Genomic DNA, 19,164 nt, shown 5'->3' with positions numbered 1-19,164 from the left:
GCCACAGTTTTTACTTCCATTGTCCCACTTCTGCCTTGTTAGAAATGTGGTTAGTAATTCGTGGAAATAAAAGATGTATAAAATATATATGTGTATGAAACAGACTATTGGTACATAAAGGGAGGGAGAAATCTTTCCTCAGGATGGTGAAACCGTGGCAGGATGGTGAAACTGCGGCAAATGGGCAAGGAGGCACCGCGACATTTGCATTCAAAGAGAACTTTGGCTACACGGGAGATGGGCATTCAAGAACGCGTGTGTCCAGTGACACCCAGGAGATAATGGCCCAGACGAGATACACATCTGAGATAACCAGGGCCATCAGCACCTGCGGACTGAATGCCTGATTCCGGGAATCGGGGAAGCACATCGTTCAATTCCCGGACGAATGCTTTGTGCAGCTTGGGCCGAAGAAAAGACTGAAAGTGAATATGAAGACTTCGAAAAGAGACAAAGGGACTCTTCCATGGGCGAATTAAAATGTATAAGAACCACGACCTGGGAGCAGCCAGTGTGGACGAGGGGAATTTGGTGCGATAGAGGCCAAATTCACATTCACCCGTACCACCGTCCAGGGGTGTTATGCTGTCCGATTGATGGTGGCTGTCGGGACTGTATTACGGTTGCAAAATAAATTTTAATTTTAATTATTAAAATTGGTTATTTTTCATTTTTCATTTATAACATGCCTTAACTGAAACAAGATTTGCTTGTCCTCATATATATTGTTCTCAATTTTTAAGGCAACTTCTAATGAAATATGAATTTTGTACCCAAAAAGGAAAAACACTAATAAATCACAGTTTAGTAAATAGGTTGCTCATCCCTAGAAGCTTTTATGTCAATTTTCATAATAAACACCTAAAATTTCCACTCAGGACTAGAGGCCATCCTATATATTTTCAGAAAAAGACAAAGGAAGGACTATAGAAAAATTACAGTCTATTTACAAATTTTGAAAGAATTACACGAGTAAATTGTCTGGTGCAATAAATCAAATAAATGTCAAATATTCAGCTAGTTGTGTTCTAAGTAACTTGCTGAAGTTAGCAGTAAGACACCAAGCTCCACTGCTTCAAACCCATTTTCTGACTCTAATCACTCTTCTGTGATGGGTGGGGCATTAGAACACCATAGGTAGGAGTGAATTGTGTCATCACTTAAAAGGTTGATGCCAATACTTTATCAGTATCTTTTATCTATTTATAAACATCGACACAAAAATAAAATGTGGCCAGTTTCAGATCCTTAAGTATGTAAAGCTCTAAGTAAGGAAATGTTAGTTTTGGTCAACTTGGACACTGAATGTATCTCATGTTAATAAAATTTTGCTTCAAACACTACAGGAATACACCTATGGCCAAATGTTGAATGCAAAATTATTTTCTTATTCTTTGACTACTCAGAACTATGAAAAATTTGGGGACACAAGCTAGAATATAAACTGCAATTTACTTTATAGACAGTTCTTCTATATCAATGACACAATTAAAATTAAACATTATTTGAATTCTTAAACAGCTCTCTAGGCACTTCATCCTTTTCTCTCTCCACTGAGGTATTTCTTTCGCAAACAAGAAAATTGTGTTTAAAAAACCCTCTTGAAATAATCTCAGAATTTCCATTGTCTCAGCTTTTGTGTTAAAGTAGATAAGAATAAATCTTACAAGAAATCAACACAGCTGTTCTTACCTATTGCATCAGGACAAAGTCCACTCTCCAGTCTATGCTTCTTGTACAAGTTCTTCAGGACCTTGGCACTTCCAAAACACTTAAAGCGGCTTTTGACATTATTATAGTACCAATCCAGAGACTGGGTCCTTAGGAGCCTAAAACAGAAAAACAAACTACATATTTGGAATGATTGTACAACAAATAAAAGTGGGAAAAAATATTTTAGGCGTCAGATCACAAACCTATTAATTTCTGGATACTTTCTTTATTGTTTGTACTTTGTAAGTGTCTGATATACTACAGCAAGGAGAAAACCCATTTACTTATGGTTAAGCCGTAAGTAAATATCTTTTTCACATTACTCAAGGGTTTATTTGGTTTTGGTACTATCAGATTAGGTGGTGCCCCCATTTACATTATACTGCTCAGCTACAACTTCTTAAAAAATACAAACAAGCCTTGGAACAGCACAGAGTTTAAAAACAGCCTTCATTTACACAAATTTACAGATAAAGTAAGAACACAAGCCCATCAATGTGCCACAAAACCCCTCATTTATATAAAAATGCATCACTGCTTTTATCTGGGGAAAATAACAGAGTAAAAAAGCCTAACAGAGGACCTCAAAGCAGAATGAGCTGCAGTTTGCTCACTCACTTTCCACAGGAAGCATCACTGACAACAGTAATTCATCTTCACAGACTTGTCCCCAGAGCTCAGACACTTTATAAAGACACAACATACTGGCAAGCTCAGTATTGCTTCCAGTGTGGCATGTGGCAACTTGCTTCACCTATTCCTCCAGCAGAACATGGAAAGAACCTGTGCCACATTCCCAGGCAAAAACAGCCTCAGGTGATCGCAGGGCAACCCACTGCAGACCTGTACATTTCCTGCTGAGAGCATCACTGGGGGGGGATCCTAGGGTTCCACCTATAAATTAAAACTGATTTATTCTTAACAGCAGATTTAGGAGAACAGAAGGCTAATGCCAGTACCCAGTGTAAATATATGAACCCCTAAAGAAATTCTGTCACCACCAGAAGGGCCAGACTCTCAGCATTTCCAGACTTCAACATATTCAAATGATTTAACTCCATTTTTTAAACCCAGGGCCATGTTGAAAAACAAAATAAAATTACAGTCTCACTGTCACCTGTACATTTTCCTTCAGGGACTCTGAACTTTTCTTTGTGAAGTGCAAGGCAAGTGACAATGCACAATTTTTGTTTTGTCACCTACTGACAGACTAGAAATGTAGTTCTTAATCAGCACCACCAAACCTCAGGAGATTCTCAGTAACAAACAAACAAACATGCCAAGCCTGGGGGTTCAACTACTTGTTTCCAGTCTGAATTCAGAATTTTAAGATAAAAATGAACATCCACTTCATGAAAAGCAGAACATCATGATACAGTCCACTTGTCTGCCATCACCAGAAAGTGCTTAGTAGCAAACACCAGCAGTGGGAAATTAAAAATAAAAACCACTGAAGCCTATCGTATTCAAACTGTGAACCCTTAAAGTTTCATTAGCTGCTCTATTGAAGAAAAAGCTCATAATGGAACAGAAGTCTCTTTTTTTCTGCATTCTGTCTCAGCAAGTAGATGCAGGAGAGATGTTTGCAGATAATGAAAGAATATTAGCCCTTTAATATCTATTTGCACAGTAATATCCCAAGCCTAACTATGATTCCCAGGAGGCTGATTAGTTCCAATACTCACTATTCTACAAATATTACTAACATGTGACAAGGACAAAAATCCTTTTTTATTTTTGGAAAACATCTTAATATGTGGTGCACAGATGATTCTGATGAAACACACAAACAATGGGAAGCATGCCTTGGCCCGTCTGTGAAGTACAGGGTTTATGAATCCCCATAATGATGCCACCAAGGGATCTGCTATGATGCCTGTTCAAGACCTGACCCACTGACCAAATCGCTGCTGGCACACTGATTTATCTGAACAGAAGAAAATTTCTCTCCCAAACCTGCAATTCTTTGGCGTTTTGAGAATCTGCCTCCTTTGTGGGCAGGAAACAATTGCTCTCTTGTAAATTGCATCAGAATGCTGTCTTCTGCTTGCTGAATTTCATTCACTTTTGTCCACTGAGTTTCTACAGAACCTGACAGGGTAAGATTTCAGTCAATAACACAGAGTCACAATCATCATGAAGTATAAAACAGCATGACTGGGTTGAACTGGCTTAGCAGGAGCTATTGACCAGAAAGGATGCTCCTTCTGCCCAGTAAATGCAGTGCTCTCCAAGCTGTCCACAAAAAAGTATTGCACCACCATCACCACTAGGGGACTCACAGCACTGGGAGTCCTCAAATGCATTGTTTTAGAGCTTTGAAGATCCTTAGATCCTTACCAACTCCCTCAGCATGTTTAGCAAGTAACTTCAGCTGCACTAGCTCAAAATGCTAAACTTGTAATCTTGGAAGCCAAGTAGACCAGGTTCTTAATATTCAGAGTGATAAAAAAAAAAAAAAAAGAGAGAGTCACCTATCTTTGAATGCTCTGTGTGAGTTAGGATAGCCAGTTATGAATACTGACCTGGCAGCCTGGGAAAACAAAACATGTGATTCATTGCAAGCTTGCTTCCCCATCTTTTTCCCTGTGTCACCATGTTTTTCTGGGCTTGATCAATACTTTTTGTATAAATGCAGAATGCTAACAGCACTGGTTGCTTGAGGAGGTGAGAATGCTTTGCAACTAAACCAGTTGTTTTATTTGTAATGATAACATTTTCTGTATGTGAACTTGGAAGAGTCAAAAGGATAGAGATTATACATCTCAAAGCAACTGTGAAAGGAGATTCTTGCGTCTTTGTACTAGTTAATCAGTGTAAACACAAGGATTTTTTTTTTTTTAAAATTTCCTCATCGCTGCAGGATTAACACTTTGTGAGTAATCTAATCATCTCATGCTTCTCTCCTATGAGCTGGAGAGCTACCAACACTCCAAATCTATGCCTAGGTCCTGAACATGTTTTATAACAGATTACAATGCCTCCTCTAAAGCTTTTCAGCCTCTTAACTTTCAAATAAGTCACAATGTCCCTGCTGATTCCTCCTACGGAGAAAGGATTTGGAGAAGAGAGAACTTCTCTTATAGATACTAAAATAAAGGACTCACTCAAAAGAGAAATAAGAGCATTTCCACCTCATTTCAAAATCCTTTAATGCTGACCTATATTTTAAAGCTGTTTGCTGCAAAAGCCGTCCATGAGTCCAGAATAATGAAAGTCTATGACAGTGCTAGCATTAAATTGTTGGAATGAAACACTTCCCTTATTAGCTTTAACAGAAAGTGTGCAAGTTCTCTCTGTGAAATAAAAATTCACATTTAAAGGATATTATTTGTCTGCATTTTAAAGAAGCAGGACTAGTTGAAGCCATTTTTTTCCCCTTTCTGTGCAACAAAGACTGTTCTGTCTTTATTGACAAATAGCTTTAAACACTAAGGACATTATTTATGTTATATAATACTGCCATGGATTTGAGTTGCATTTTGAAGTGCTTTTGGCAGAGGACAATACTGTGATTTTTAAATTCTGTCTTATTAGAAAGTGTGAAAGCCAGGAAGATGCTTTTGATTTAACATTAAAACTTGAACAAGTACTATAAAGCTCCTGTCTCTTTTTTAGTGCCACAATGTGTTTGTCTTAATCAAGCAGCACCATAAGAAAGGGTTGAGCTCATTAAAATCTTTACAGTTTGTATCCAGTACACTTCTCACCTCTTACCCAAATAGTGAAGATCTAGCATTTCCTTCAGAAAAAAAAGTACACCAGCTGTACTGGGAAGTGGGGACATGAACCACCTCCCTCATTATTAGTGATGATCAGAAGACAATCACATAAAAGACATCACTCACAGTACTCAAAACTGTAGACTGAGACTCCTTTGTGACTGATTTACCAGTTTAATTCTTTTTTATTCTAAAAAGCTGAGAGGTTTTACTTGGTCTAAAGGCAATATGAAGCTTCTGCAAGTACTTTTCTCTAAAAGGTAGTACCAATTTAATACGTATGACCTCAATCTCTATTTGTAATACAAGCTGGACTATGAAGAAGTGCTTTGTAACAATATTTTCCCATGTTTTCATTTTCCCATGAACTTTGTGAGAAGTTTCCCCCTCCACCCCAAGATGAACTAGTCACTTACTGAGCTGCAGTCTAGTTTCTCCAAGCCAGGAGGTGCTTCCTGAAATCTTACAAATACTTCATTTGTGAGGGTGAACACATAATCACTTGGATTTTCCTTGCTACTGACTTTCACTGGATAACGAAGCCTCCCTTTTTAGCTTTTCATACCTGTGTTAAGATATCTTCTTGTAACAATGATGTAACAATTTTTTAAAATTAAGAAAATTTAAAAGGCCAATCAAACCCCTCTGTGAAATACAGGACTATGGACAGGTCAGAACTGCTGCTCTGTGTGAAAGCTCCAAAGCACAACACAACCACATCAAACTTAAGAAATATTAGAAATGCAAATTGTCAGCAGAAAAGCAACATCAATGTTTAGTTTTCACTCTTTGAAAGCATTCCCTGGGCTCACTGAACTGCCTGGAGGCCCAGCCAGGAGCAAAGTGATGGAGGGCTGGGAGCCAGGAGAAGAATGACTACTGAGCTCTGTCAGAGCTGGGACACCGGTGGACATGACTCCCCCAGGAGCAGACCTGCTTAGCCATTTGCTGGGCTGGAGAAAGAGCCATGCTGCAGTTAAACATTCCTGCCTTTAACCCCCAATGTTCCCCCACAGATGGGTGACTGCTGCTGCGGGACTGATATCCTTGAAGCCTTGGCCCCTCCTGTGGAACTGTACATCCATCTCCCCCTGGCTGCAACAGTGCCATGTTATGCATCAGTGCTTGGGAAACTCCAGCTAATACAGACTGATCTGTGACAGGCACGCTGCCTGTCACAGCCCCTGCCACAGGCTCTCTCCCTGTACTGACTCACATGCAACATGAAGCTCAAGGCCTTTGTTTCCACTTCCCAGCACAAAGTGGCCTCAACCTGGTGCCCCAAGAAACAATTAAGATTTAACCTGTCACTTCTTATTTACTAGTTTTGGAGTGAAATTGCTTCAAACTCAACATCTTGAACTATTGTTTCTCTGCCAATATTTGCTTTTTCCTTTGGGCTGATATTTTAGAGCTTGTAATGTACTGCTCATTATAAATTGTTGAATTAAAGGTTTTCAGCTCCTTTCAGTTTCAGTGAAATCAAACCTACTTCCAGGTTCACCTTCATTCCCCTCAGGATGAATCATAACACAAAACCACTACACACATGAATAACCCACCAATGCTAAGTTCTTTAAAAATCAGACTTAAAACCCCACATATATTGAGAAAGTTCAGTACCCTGAAGCCTGAACAGGAACTTTGGCTGAGCTCATGTTATTTCAAGAGGGCACTTACCCTGATTGTATTGCATCTATCCCCTGCTTATGAAAGGCAGTTATTCACACAGGAAAAACATTCCTATTCATTCCTGTTCCTAATAATTTATTCCAGCAGACCACTGCTAACTCTTTGTGACACTTCCTTCTCAAGCCTTAAGTTGAAATCTAATTTATTTTCTTCTTGGTAGCATTCTTCACGTCACCCATCTCTCAAAAGTGCTGTTCCAGAAAATTTCTTCCTCCAATTATCCACAGCACAGGACTGCACACAGATTACACTGTGACAGGTCAAAGTACAGCACACTGAGCCATGCAGGTGCGTCACAGGAAAGGCCACAGCAGGGCACCATGAACTCACTGCTGTGCAGCCAGCAAAATCCAAGTAACAGCAGAGGGGAGACTCTCTTGAGTCATAGCATCTATCCCAGAATGAAAACTGTCTACCCCACTGAAAACATCATCTGTCTTTCTCACAAGGGGAACAGAACAAGTGCCCGTGTCTCTTGCAGTGAGATCATGACTTTCCTGTGCAGCAGACATGAACCTGACCCAGTAACTGCACTGCAGGCTACAGTCAGTTAATTATTCAGAGAGCTCAACCAACAGGACAGTACCACATAGGGCATTTCCTAAAAAAACACACCCTCCTAACCATTGAGAAGTTCACTACTCCAGTTTGGGTTTTTAAATTGCAATGTGAAGCAACAGAGGAAATAACAAATTAAGGTCAGCAGAGAGAAAACAAAGATTCGTTTGTTTACAAAAGACAGCAGTATGTGCAACCCTACAGCAAATTGGTTACTGTCTCCTTTACCTTTGAAATCAGCAGTCAAGAAGTTGGATGAAGGAAACAGAGTAGGTTTTACACAGAAAACCAACATATACTTCATGAATGGAAAAAAGACAAAAACTTGTAACAAGTTCACCTAATGCTGGTTATTGAGGGAAGTATTAAAACCTCTACCACCCTGGCCCTTTAAACCAAGTCTCAGTGCCTTTCCAAAGGGACATGACAAGGACTGCTCACAGCAGCATGTGCCAAAGTGCAGGAATCACTTGCTGTGTTATGAAGCAGGCCACAGTAAGTGACTGCTGGTTCATAAAAATAAGAAGCTGAGTCATACTAGCTCAAATAAAAGGCTCACCTAGCCTTGTACTCTGTGTCTGGCCATTGGAAATGACATGGAAGAGATGACAGGAAAGCTCCTGTAAACAGAGACTCTGCCTTCAGCACACACTCAGCACTGGTCAGTTCAGGATTCTGTGCTTAACATTACAATAACCAAAGCCTCAAAAGATACATATGGATGGACTTATATTGCATAAATTTGGCTATACTTCACCTGAATCTCACATACTTTTGGCCCACTCAAAGCTCTCTGACAATCAGAGTCTGCAGTTACTTTCCATACAGGGATGCTTTGCCTTTCTTCACTTCAACATCTACCTCCTAATTCTCTGGATGCCCCATACATGCCCTGACATGAGATGCTGCAGCAAAGCTGTGTAACACCAGCATGCAAAACTGGGGAGAAAGCTTTAGTGAAAATACAGGCATTGTAGAACAGCTGAGGAAAACCAGCAAGTAATGTGCTGGTTTCAAAATGAGTTAAAGTTTCTGTAGAATCACATTTTCCTCTACTGAGTAACATTTCAAAACTCACTAAAAAAGCAGAAGTATCTTAAATATGGGGTATGCAAAATCCACTAACACCTTCTCCATTCACAGACGTTTCTCTGTACGATGGGTTTTTGACTCATATGCCCAGTGGTAGACTGATCTAATCTACTCTACGTTAAAATAAACCATGAGATTGCTGATCCTTAAACACACCATTCAATTGTTGGACAGTCATCAGTATGTAAAAATAAAGAGTAAAGCATGTGCCTCTAAAAGCCTTTTTGAAAACTAGAATGGAGAAGACACAGTGTCCCTCTTTTAAGAAAATCACAGACTTAGACCATGTTTTATTAAATAAAATAAAAAAAGAGAACCATTGATATTTGTAATCTTTGTGCTAGTCTTTCCTTCGGCAGGAAAACAGACACAAGAGTAAAAGCTGTCAGCATTTAACTAAGCTATTTTGCCCTGTATTTTCCCTGTGAGGCTGTAGGTCAGCATTCCCTGGCTCACAAATAAATGTGCATTTGACATATTAACATGACCTGCTGCTCACAGAAAGCATGTTTAGTTTTAGGGCAACCCAAGTGAAATACAGATTTCATAGCATTTATTAAAGTCAATTTTTTAAAAGAAGAGGGTTTTCAAACCCAAGTGATTCACTGTAATTTGGCTGACTATAAACTCCAGGGGTGACAACATGATTGTGGAAAGCTAACAACAGTGACCTAAGAAGGGGAAAGACCTCTCTTCAGGCATCTCCCAGCAGTAAAAGATGTAAGAGGCCACATCCAATACAGCTCCTGACATTATCTCAGCATGAACTAATAAAAGTTTGCCATAACAACATGCTTATAGGGATGTTTGCCATTCTTACAGTCATTAGTGAATGCTCTTTCCCCATTTCTGCTTTGTAAAGTGAGCCTCAGTTAACTGGTATTTATTTATTCAGAGCTGACTTGTGAACTGTAAAGTTCAAAAGGCTGCATTGCAGGGGAGCTTGCAGAGAGCTTGCAGTACAAGTTACTGCTGCTTTCAAGCCACCCTGGCAGAGCCCTAGGCCATAAAAGAAATGGGATCACATTGGTGTTCACCTTGCCCCCAAACATTATGAGCTACACCTCTATCACTCCCAGCAGATATACAGGAAGTCTGTTCGTAATGACTGCTGATGCTACAGAGCTCCCCAGCCATCCACCAATGTTTTCCTATCCTAATGTTGAAAAATTTTCTTAATATTTAAGCCGGAACTTCCTTGTTTCTATTTAAACAAGACAGTTTAAGATCTTTGCTCTTTTCCTTTTTTCCTATTTTTTTAAAGGCTAACAAATCCTGTTTCATCCCAGATCGTGTTTTCTAGCCACCTAATCATTCCCACTGTTTCTCCCCCTGGGATGAGTAAGAAAATACCCAAGTGGTCTGTATGGTTCTTTAAACACAGAACCAGAACAGATAATGAGGCCATACCAGCACTCTTTCATGAACACTGAATATGACTGTGGGGATGTGACTCTGCACAGTGCCGTCCCAGTGGCTGACATCCCACACTAGAGCACCAGATATGCCACCCTGATCCTGAATCTGGACAACACAATGCCGTGAGTCACTCATCCCTCAAAGTCTTGCTGAGACTTGGGCCATAGAAATTGCCAACTCTCTAGAAAGAGCTGGTCAAACTAAGTGAAGGCTATTTTCAATCCACCTCTTCTTTGAACCTATAATTACATGGGTGACACTTTCATAAATAAGGTTTAAAGTGTCTCTCACTGGCACTCAGTTGTTAACACCTTGTTATTGATCAGCAAATGACTCTGCCACATAAGAGACCATGAAGCCTGTCCTTCACAAGGAGCCTTATGGTCATATCCATAACACTACCAACTCCACCTGCACAAAAAGCCCAGTTCTCTTTATCTGACTCTGGCTTTCACTTCTGGGCTGGTGTGTAATAATCCCCAGATGTTACTGCCAGCCACTGTAGATCATTCAGTGGCCAAAACCAGTCTGTAGTCCTCATCACCACAGGTGTGAATGGAAAGAGAGAACTTGCCCCCTTCTTTTCTCAGCCCTTCTGGGTGTTTCATTCAATGCCTGGAAATTTCTTCCTCACCACACTGCCAAGTATTTCCCTCTTAAGCCTTTCATTAAAATGCAAATCTTTGCACAGGTCATTAATACTAACTGTCAACCCAGATGAAAATTAAGTAAGTAACCACTGGATATTTCAAACTGAATGGAAACAAGTCCAAATCTCTCTGTAAAAGCTGGAACACTCAGATACTGCACAACTGAAACATTCCACATGTTCGCTTCAAAGTGCTTTTTTCAGGATACATTCCTGACATTTGTATATGATCCATGGAATTTATGCATGACACAAAAATCATAAAAATAAAAAATATTACCTCTGAAACAATTCTTCCCCCTTAAGTAATTTCACCCAGAAATTTCATGCCATGCAAAATTTTTGTTTTGTTTCTTTTTTCCCCCATCGTAATTTGCAATAAAATACATTTTCAATATTGCAGTATTTTTCAAAGGAAAGGAATTTTATATCCTGGCCATCTGGTGACAGATACCTTCCTAGGCAAATCATAAGCATTAATCAATACTGCATCATTAGTAAATTTATGACACTTCCAGGCACACATGCTAAAGCAAATTGCAAATAAACACGAATCAAAACAAGTTATTACAGCTACACTGAACACACATATATTGGCTGTCCCTGTCATATTTGTTTCTGCTTGCTACAATGCAACAGTCTAATTTTTATTTCAGATTTCTGAAAGAAGCCACACAAAAGAACAAAAATCCACACTGACAGTACCTCAAAATGAATGCATCCTGCTGCTTTTCTTGAGAAACAACAACAGCAACAGATACTCATAAATTCTCAATTGGAGAGACATTCGTTTCCTGCTGTGCTATTACTACAAATTTATCCTTTGCTTACCTACCTACTGAAGTGAATGAAAATTCATATAGAAACCTTATGTAAATAAACTTCTGAATGCAGAGAGCAACATCAACACACCCTCAGGAACATCTGCTCATTGAACTTTACATTCATGCTACTGAAACAAAAGTTATTTATAGTCAAAATACAACTGAATATAAATGGCTACGAATAAATGCACCATTCACCCACATGAGAAATGTTTTCCATAACCACAGCAGATACCAAATGAAACTACAGAGCATAAAGGCACTTTGATTAGTTACTCAAATTACCTAAGTGAAGGCTTTTCTTTCTGTAAACTTCATTTTTAATCCACAGATTCTTGAAAAACAGCTGAAGAACATTAAAAGTAAGGTCGATGAAGCATAAAAATTTTCACAAAAGAGATACAAACTCTGCCCCATCAGAAAAAAATACCAGAGGATAAACCATGCAAATTAATTCTGTAATCCTGATTAGAAAAATACGCAGGGCTTTTAATATAGAGCTCAAGAACACCAAAAAGATAACAATCCTCTGCTTGAAGGTCTGTTTCTGTTCTTATATTTGGAGAAAGCTGTGAACAAACAGCTGTGAAATGCCAGCAAAGATGAGAAGATTCATCTCCATGCAAAATCAAAGAGGAAGCTGGGCTCATTGCAATATTATTTAGACAAGAAAGAAAGAAGGAAAAAAGAAGCGAAAAATAATTTTAAAAAATACTTTGCTGGGGAGCAAAGAGATGCCAGTTTTAGTTCCTATCTTTTGTACTGGTTACCTCACCCCAGAAGCCCAACTTCTGCTGGAGTAGGCTGCACTGCTTTTTTCCAGGAGCTGTGCACACAGTGACTCCACCACCCCTTTGTGAGATGACATATTTGTCGCTTTGCAGCTCCACAAGCAACAGAATAGCTTCAGGAACACACTGGAGGCACTGCTGTGCTATGCAGCAGGAGCATGACACTTCCAAATCTCCCCATGCAGGTCCCTAGTTGGGAGGTCTACGGGAACTATTTCCTTGCTTCCCACCCTCCTGTTGTGGTAGGAGGAAGAATTAGATGGAGTGATGTTGCACTCCCAGGACAGCAACTACACAGACAAGATTCAGGTGTTTATTCAGCAGTTCAAGCAAAGAGATTTCTTTGAATTACAGTGAAAAATGGGCTAGAAGTAGAATAGCTGGCCAGGCCCAGGAGGTGGGCTCACTGTCACTGCACCTCAGCAGCTCTTCTCAAATGGACCAAGGGCAACCCATCAGAGAGTATCTGCTGCTGTGCAAGGGTACTCTACTGCTGTGAGCATCCCAAGCATCCTGTATGTGCCTCCTAAGTTACTTACCACTCAATTTCTGCTTTCTATTTGTTGTACTACTTCTGCATGGAGCTCACTGATTAAGCCTTTAAAACACCCAAGGCATGACTTGGGTGTTTTTTTTCTTTTATAATAATTTGTCTTTTCAAACCAACTCCACAGTCACTGAATTTTAAATGGTGAGGTTTTCTGGGTTGCACAGAAAATATTTTTAGTTAGAAGCTTTATTTTGCAAGCTGTCTAGCAGTCTGACAAAAGCTAAATTCCAGCTTATGGCTGAAAACCGTAGGAAAAATTCCAAAGCCTATATAAATTATACAAATGAGACTTTAATCCCAGCTGGCCTTACTAACAGAGGCTCTACATCTGGGCACACATACAAATATACTTTTCATATGGATTTTCAGTTATTCGAATAATGAAAAATGAAAAAAAAACCCAAGCCAAACTCAAATCTCTATTTTTATAAATGCTTGTATCAGAGTAATAAAAAAACCAAGACAAATTAGCCAGACTGTCAGAAAAATACAGCTGTTTCTCAAAACTGTTCCTGCTTCTGGGTAAAATTGATCAGCCGTCCAGAGGATTCACTTCCCTAACAGCAGAAATCTTCAAAGCCATACAATCCTCCTGCCTTCTCCAAGGCAAGTTTATTCTCATCTGCACAAGGCAGGGGGTATCCTCATAGGGCCAACCAGCTGTGAGAAGATGCATGTGTGCGTGACACCAGCAAGTTTGATCAACTCAGAAAAACCGGGAGGAACTAGAAGAATCAGTGTATGAACAGGAGGGATGGAAACAAGAGGAGTTGCAAAGCTGCCCTGGTCATGCACATGTCGATGCCAACGTGCAGTGTCCCTTTGAGTCCCTTGGTGCCAGTCTTCAGCTGCTGGCAGTGAATGGAGCACAAGCATCAAAGCCCTCCTCAGCCACATCCACGAGGCTCAGCTGAGAAGAGCCCCTGCTTCACTCACAGAAGAAATCCACACCAAGAATTTCTGAGTTCCCACCAAACTGCAATTAATACCTGGCAGATAAAAGATTTATGTTATTTGGCCTAGACGTCTCTTCCTGCTTTATCTGCACAAAGTATCACTACCACAGCTTTTCATGTTTGATTAAGGGAAACCCACAGAAGTAGTTTAGAAGAATAAGGAAATTCTTTCTAACATTTTTCCAAACATGCTGCTTAAGCCCATACTGAAGAAAGGGATTTAATGCAGAATTGCTGCATAGAGAAACTTGTGCAGCTTTACCTGGTGGTGGCAGAGGAGGTCCCACTGCAGTAACAGGAGGCATCCTGGGCATACACACGCTGTGTGTGGTGACCACAGCGAGATGGGGCCAACAGAAGCCATTTCTCATTTCTGAGACATTGTTTACTCTCACCTCTCTTCAAAGAAGACAGAATTTAGGCCAATTCTCAAGCAGAACTCCTCTCACAGAGAAGAGAAAATTGACAGCACTTTTTTGGGGAAGCAATCCTAACAACTAGGATCACCCACTGACCAGGCTGGTTGTAGTCTGAACTACCAGCTGCTAATATGGCTCATGACAGAGGCTACCAAATGGCTGCTGAGCCCCAGTGGGTTGGAGACAGAAGGGGGTGCATGTCTGGCTACCCTCTACAGCTAAAGTAGATGCCTTAAAAACATGAAAATCTTCCTTCTCTGCACATATGTGGCACTTTTTTGAGTCACTGTGGGTAACTCATGCTGCTCCCCACTATCTGTTGTCATTGTTTTTTCTCCATCCTTCTTCCTTTCCTTGGGGCAATGTGAAGGTAGGATAAATTATTTGCTTGCATAACTGAAGACAAATTTGCAGAGTACTAGGGCAGGCAGAAAGAAGGCAATGCATTAAGAATGTTCCCAGTGTATGTGTTGGTTCGTTAGCAAACCAACCTTCTTTCAGAAGGTCAGACTACAAGAACTCACCAGGCCTGCAGAACCAGGTATATGAAATATCCAGTATAGATAATGCTTAAATTTTATCCCACAGAGGGTGCAATTCTGCATTTACCTGTTACAAATACAGTGCAGGTGCTAAAGTAATTTCCATTACACACATACCCATGAGAAAATACTTAAATGACCATTATTTAAGGATGTTCTTATGGATTGGGCACACATATTTTCAACCAAAACAATTTAAAAATTATTTTGGCCACAGAAAACCATTAAAAGAATCATATAATTGAGACACAAAACAGATTAGTCTTTAAGATGACAGATTAATCTATAAGGAGTCAGATGGATGCATTAAGTCTTGTAACTGTGTAAAGAAAGGTGAAAAGATAAAGCCAATTATTTCTTCTAGATATGAAACAAACAAATAAATATGGACTACTCAAGGGTGTTCACCCTCCAGTTTCCTTTAGTTATGATGAACTTTCATTAAAAAAATATTCTTTGTCATTTCCTTCATGAGTTCATTTTTGAAAGAGTACAGACCTCAGGAGTAGAAACACCAGGGAAGGAGGGAAAACACAAAAATCAGGAAAAAACCACACATGACTTTGAGTTTGAAGATGGCAAAAAAAAAAGTAATTCTTCTCCAAAAGTCCCCAAAACTGAGAGGCTGTATTAATATAAAATATCAGGCGTATCTATCTACTTTCAGCGTATTAAGTAAAATAATAAAAGGATTTTCACAGACATTTGATTCCTAGAATGAATCATACCTTGAATAATGACAGGTTAGTAGTGCTGCTTTAAAATATCTGGGTATTATATATCTAATCCATCTCAATACTATTAAATAACACAATCTGAGATAATAACAACAAATACTCTGCAAGCTGCAACAATGGGATTACTTATTTAGTATACCAAAAACAAAAACACAGGTAGTGAAAACAGATTTTCCTGAAAATGTCTAGAAACAGAGTAAAAACCAAGAACTTGTTTAATAAATAGTAACCAAAGTATTTTTTCAGGTCAGAGCCAGCTACTAATCCTGCGATACAACCTATGATCCAACTCCTAATTTTTTTAGAGGTTAACTCTGTAAGGGGAAAAGTGCAACAATTCTGTGGTAGGTAAAGCAGCTAGTAAAACTATTTTACATATATCCTATTTTTATGTGACATTTTATATGGTTTTTTACTACTCTTTACAATCAATAAGTATATACAGTATAACACAGTCATTTGAAACTTACTACCTCATAGACAATAACATCATTATTTTAAAGCAATTAAGATTTCCAAAAGGCAGCCAACTAAAATCTCAAGTAGTAAATAAAATAAAGGGCCAAATACCCTTTAAATTCACTGAAGCACCAAAAGACTTGCTTCCAGTTACTTTGGAAATCAATGCTGAGAAAGGAATTCAGACATCTTGATTCTAAGGCTTGTGTTTTCCACTCAAGTTGACCCCTCTCCAATTCTGAGCCAAAAAACATTTGTCTTAAAGCTCCATTTTCATATTTGCAATTTGTTCAAATTAGGTATTTTACATTAGATGCTTGTGTTGAAGAGAAAAGGAAACCAACACTCAAAATCTTCACGCATGAAGAACTGTGAGTGAGATCAAAGGGTCGAATAAGAGAGTGTGACAATGCATGCAATCCCCTTCCAAATCCACTAGACAAGCAGCATATCTGAAGCTGGAAACAGCCCTCAGCCAAGGATTTTGCAGATTGTTTAGTTAAGATATACAGCAAGAATTATTAATGGCTGAATATATGATGGCAGATGCAAATATTAAAAAGTGATCATCTGCATTAAGCCTACTTAGCACTGCTTCTGTTCCAACAGCTTCACTGCTGTGCTCCAAAATGTATCAGAGTAGTAAGACATTCCTATTTCACAGCCAGGGAGCCACAAACACATGCTGTGTGTCCCAGCAAACTCCTGCCATACAAATCCCTCCATGCAAGGCTGTGTGCCCTGTGGCCCAAACACTGCCTTTATTTTCAGAGGATTTGGGATGACACAGAAAAAGCTCCATGCCCACACCTGAAGGGTATTGTAAGGTTTCTCATGCTGCTTCATTCAGAAAACACCATAATTCCTCAAGACAACAATTATCAATGGGGAAACATATTCTAGAAATATTTTTGGTTACTAGGATCAAAAAGGCTCAATTTCCCAAGACACCACAGTAGCAGAAATCAGGTCAGTTTAGCTGAATGCTTTTAGTTATATTCCTTTTTTATAAACAAGACCATCACTCCAAGTTTAGGCTTATTGAAAATTACTGAATTCTAGGCTAATTGAAAGCTCCATAAAGTAGGAGATTTCAGTAGGAAAGGGAATTGTCCTTCCTCCTGATACCACCCTTGGATCTAATGTCACCTCTCAATCCACCTGTAGCATGTTGCTTTGAGGAAAAGCTATCATAATGAGTCTTTGATCCTGTTGGAAAATAATACTTGCAGAAATTTCTGTGCATCATTGATATCCAAATGTGTCTGCCACTGTGCCAGTAAAAATTAACTTGGTAAATTAACATCAGGACTCTGCTTTAACCTTTGTATCACCATGTGAATTCAGAACAAACCAGCCACTGTAAGTCACTGGCCAATACATGGGGATATGAGGATAGCAAATCACCACAAAAACCAAGTGAAGGTACTGACACTGTCATTTCAGACCATTCAGTACAGAAAAGAATTAGAATTTCCAGCTCCACTCTAAACAGTCTTTTCCAGACACCCACATGTGAGCTGTGAGGCACAGGGAGGGAGCACACGGACACTCAGCACAACACACGTGCATGTGTTGTGCAGCTCCACAGCACTGCAGCAGCTCTACACACACTATTCTGCAGCTACAGAAGGCACATTCAAGACTTGCCAAGCCAAACTACTGCAGCCATTATCACATCAGTTGGGTTAGGTTCCCATCACTCAGGGCCTGCACTTAGTGGTTACTTAGCACAACTACAAAATTTAAGTGGTAGAGGACCCAAGTTTCTCACTGTGGGATTTCATTTCTTTTAACCAAACCTCTAACAACAAAGGAGCAATATGTGGCTGCCTTTGAAACTGAGTCATTTCAGTAGGAGGACAGGGAGGATGAAGAGAATATGGAAAGATTTTTCCAACATTAAGTCTTCAAACACATCATCACCCAATTTGTACAAATGCCAGCCACTGTTTTTGGCAGACTACATGGTATCTTGTTGTATTCTACAGCCAATTTGTTGACTCTAATTAGCAATTTGGGAATAGAGTAACAAGAAAAGAGAAATAAAAAATTAGAGTGCACAGTGCCAGTTACTATAGTGAGATACACACGCTTTCATTATTATTTTTTTAATGTAGCTGTACATAAGTTGCATCCTGCTGTTTCTTTAAAATCAGACATAAGCAGCTCCACAGAACAGAACAGCATTGTTTACATTGGAAAAGACCTCTAAGACAATTAAGTCAAACCCTTAACCTGACACTGTCAAGTCCACCACTAAACCGTATCCTTAAATGCCCCATCTCATATACCTTCAGGGATGGTGATTCACCCACCAGGCAACGCTGGGCAACCTTCTTTCAGGGAGTCCTAGAGAGTGATGAAGTTTTCCTTCAGCCTCCTTTATTCCAGGATAAGCAACCCCAGGTCCTCAGGCTCTCTTCGAAGACTTGCGCTCCAGACCCTTCCCCAGCTCTGTTGCCCTTCTTTGGACACGCTCTAACACCTCAAAGACTTGAGACTGTGATGATTAAGTAAGGAAAAGACAAGAGGCACATCTGTCCGTTTTTTTCTTTTCTCTGTTGTACCCAGCCTTCTTTCAGGGATATTTAGACACTAAGTTTCAGCAGATGGAATCTTTTCTGGGGTTTGCTATACACTGTTCAAAATCCTTTCCTCCACAAACAGGTCTTATGGCCTTATGCCAAATTTCTCCTATTTGAGAGGAAATAATTTTTGTCACAGCCAGAAAACTCATAGTTCATCACCTCTCTTCATCCATATGGCTGCATGCAGGGACTCATGCTGCCTGCAAATGGTCCGTTTTGGCTGAAGGGGAAGAAGCAGTTGAAGTCACCTAATATTCTCAGCTGGCCATTGCTTCAATGAATGAACTTTCAGCTGGCAGCTATGACTCTCCTGAGGCTTTTCCAAAGCCCTGTCTGCCTGAGCAGGAGCAGCAACCAGCTCCATGATCTCTCATGGCTCCATGGAGGCTCCTGTTTCTCTCTGAGTCTCAGCTGCAAGCCCTGGATACCACTTCTCTTTGTGAGCTGTGG

General features: G+C 39.7%; 1 protein-coding gene across 5 annotated transcripts in view; it reads right to left on the bottom strand.

Annotated features, from left to right (window-relative positions):
- LOC121337669 (myosin VIIA and Rab interacting protein) overlaps positions 1-19,164 on the bottom strand; it is a 208,160-nt gene that overhangs the window by 52,703 nt on the left and 136,293 nt on the right. For all 5 annotated transcript variants that reach the window (XM_041407891.1, XM_041407895.1, XM_041407893.1 and 2 more), the window contains exon 4: positions 1,693-1,829. In XM_041407891.1, coding sequence (XP_041263825.1) covers positions 1,693-1,829 — 137 coding nt within the window. The remainder of the gene's footprint in view (positions 1-1,692; positions 1,830-19,164) is intronic.

Source organism: Onychostruthus taczanowskii, unplaced genomic scaffold, assembly GCF_017590055.1.
Source record: "Onychostruthus taczanowskii isolate IOZ18803 unplaced genomic scaffold, ASM1759005v1 scaffold28, whole genome shotgun sequence".
Lineage (NCBI taxonomy): Eukaryota > Metazoa > Chordata > Aves > Passeriformes > Passeridae > Onychostruthus > Onychostruthus taczanowskii.
Note: the sequence above shows the minus strand (reverse complement) of the source record. Positions and strands in the feature narration are given on the sequence as shown.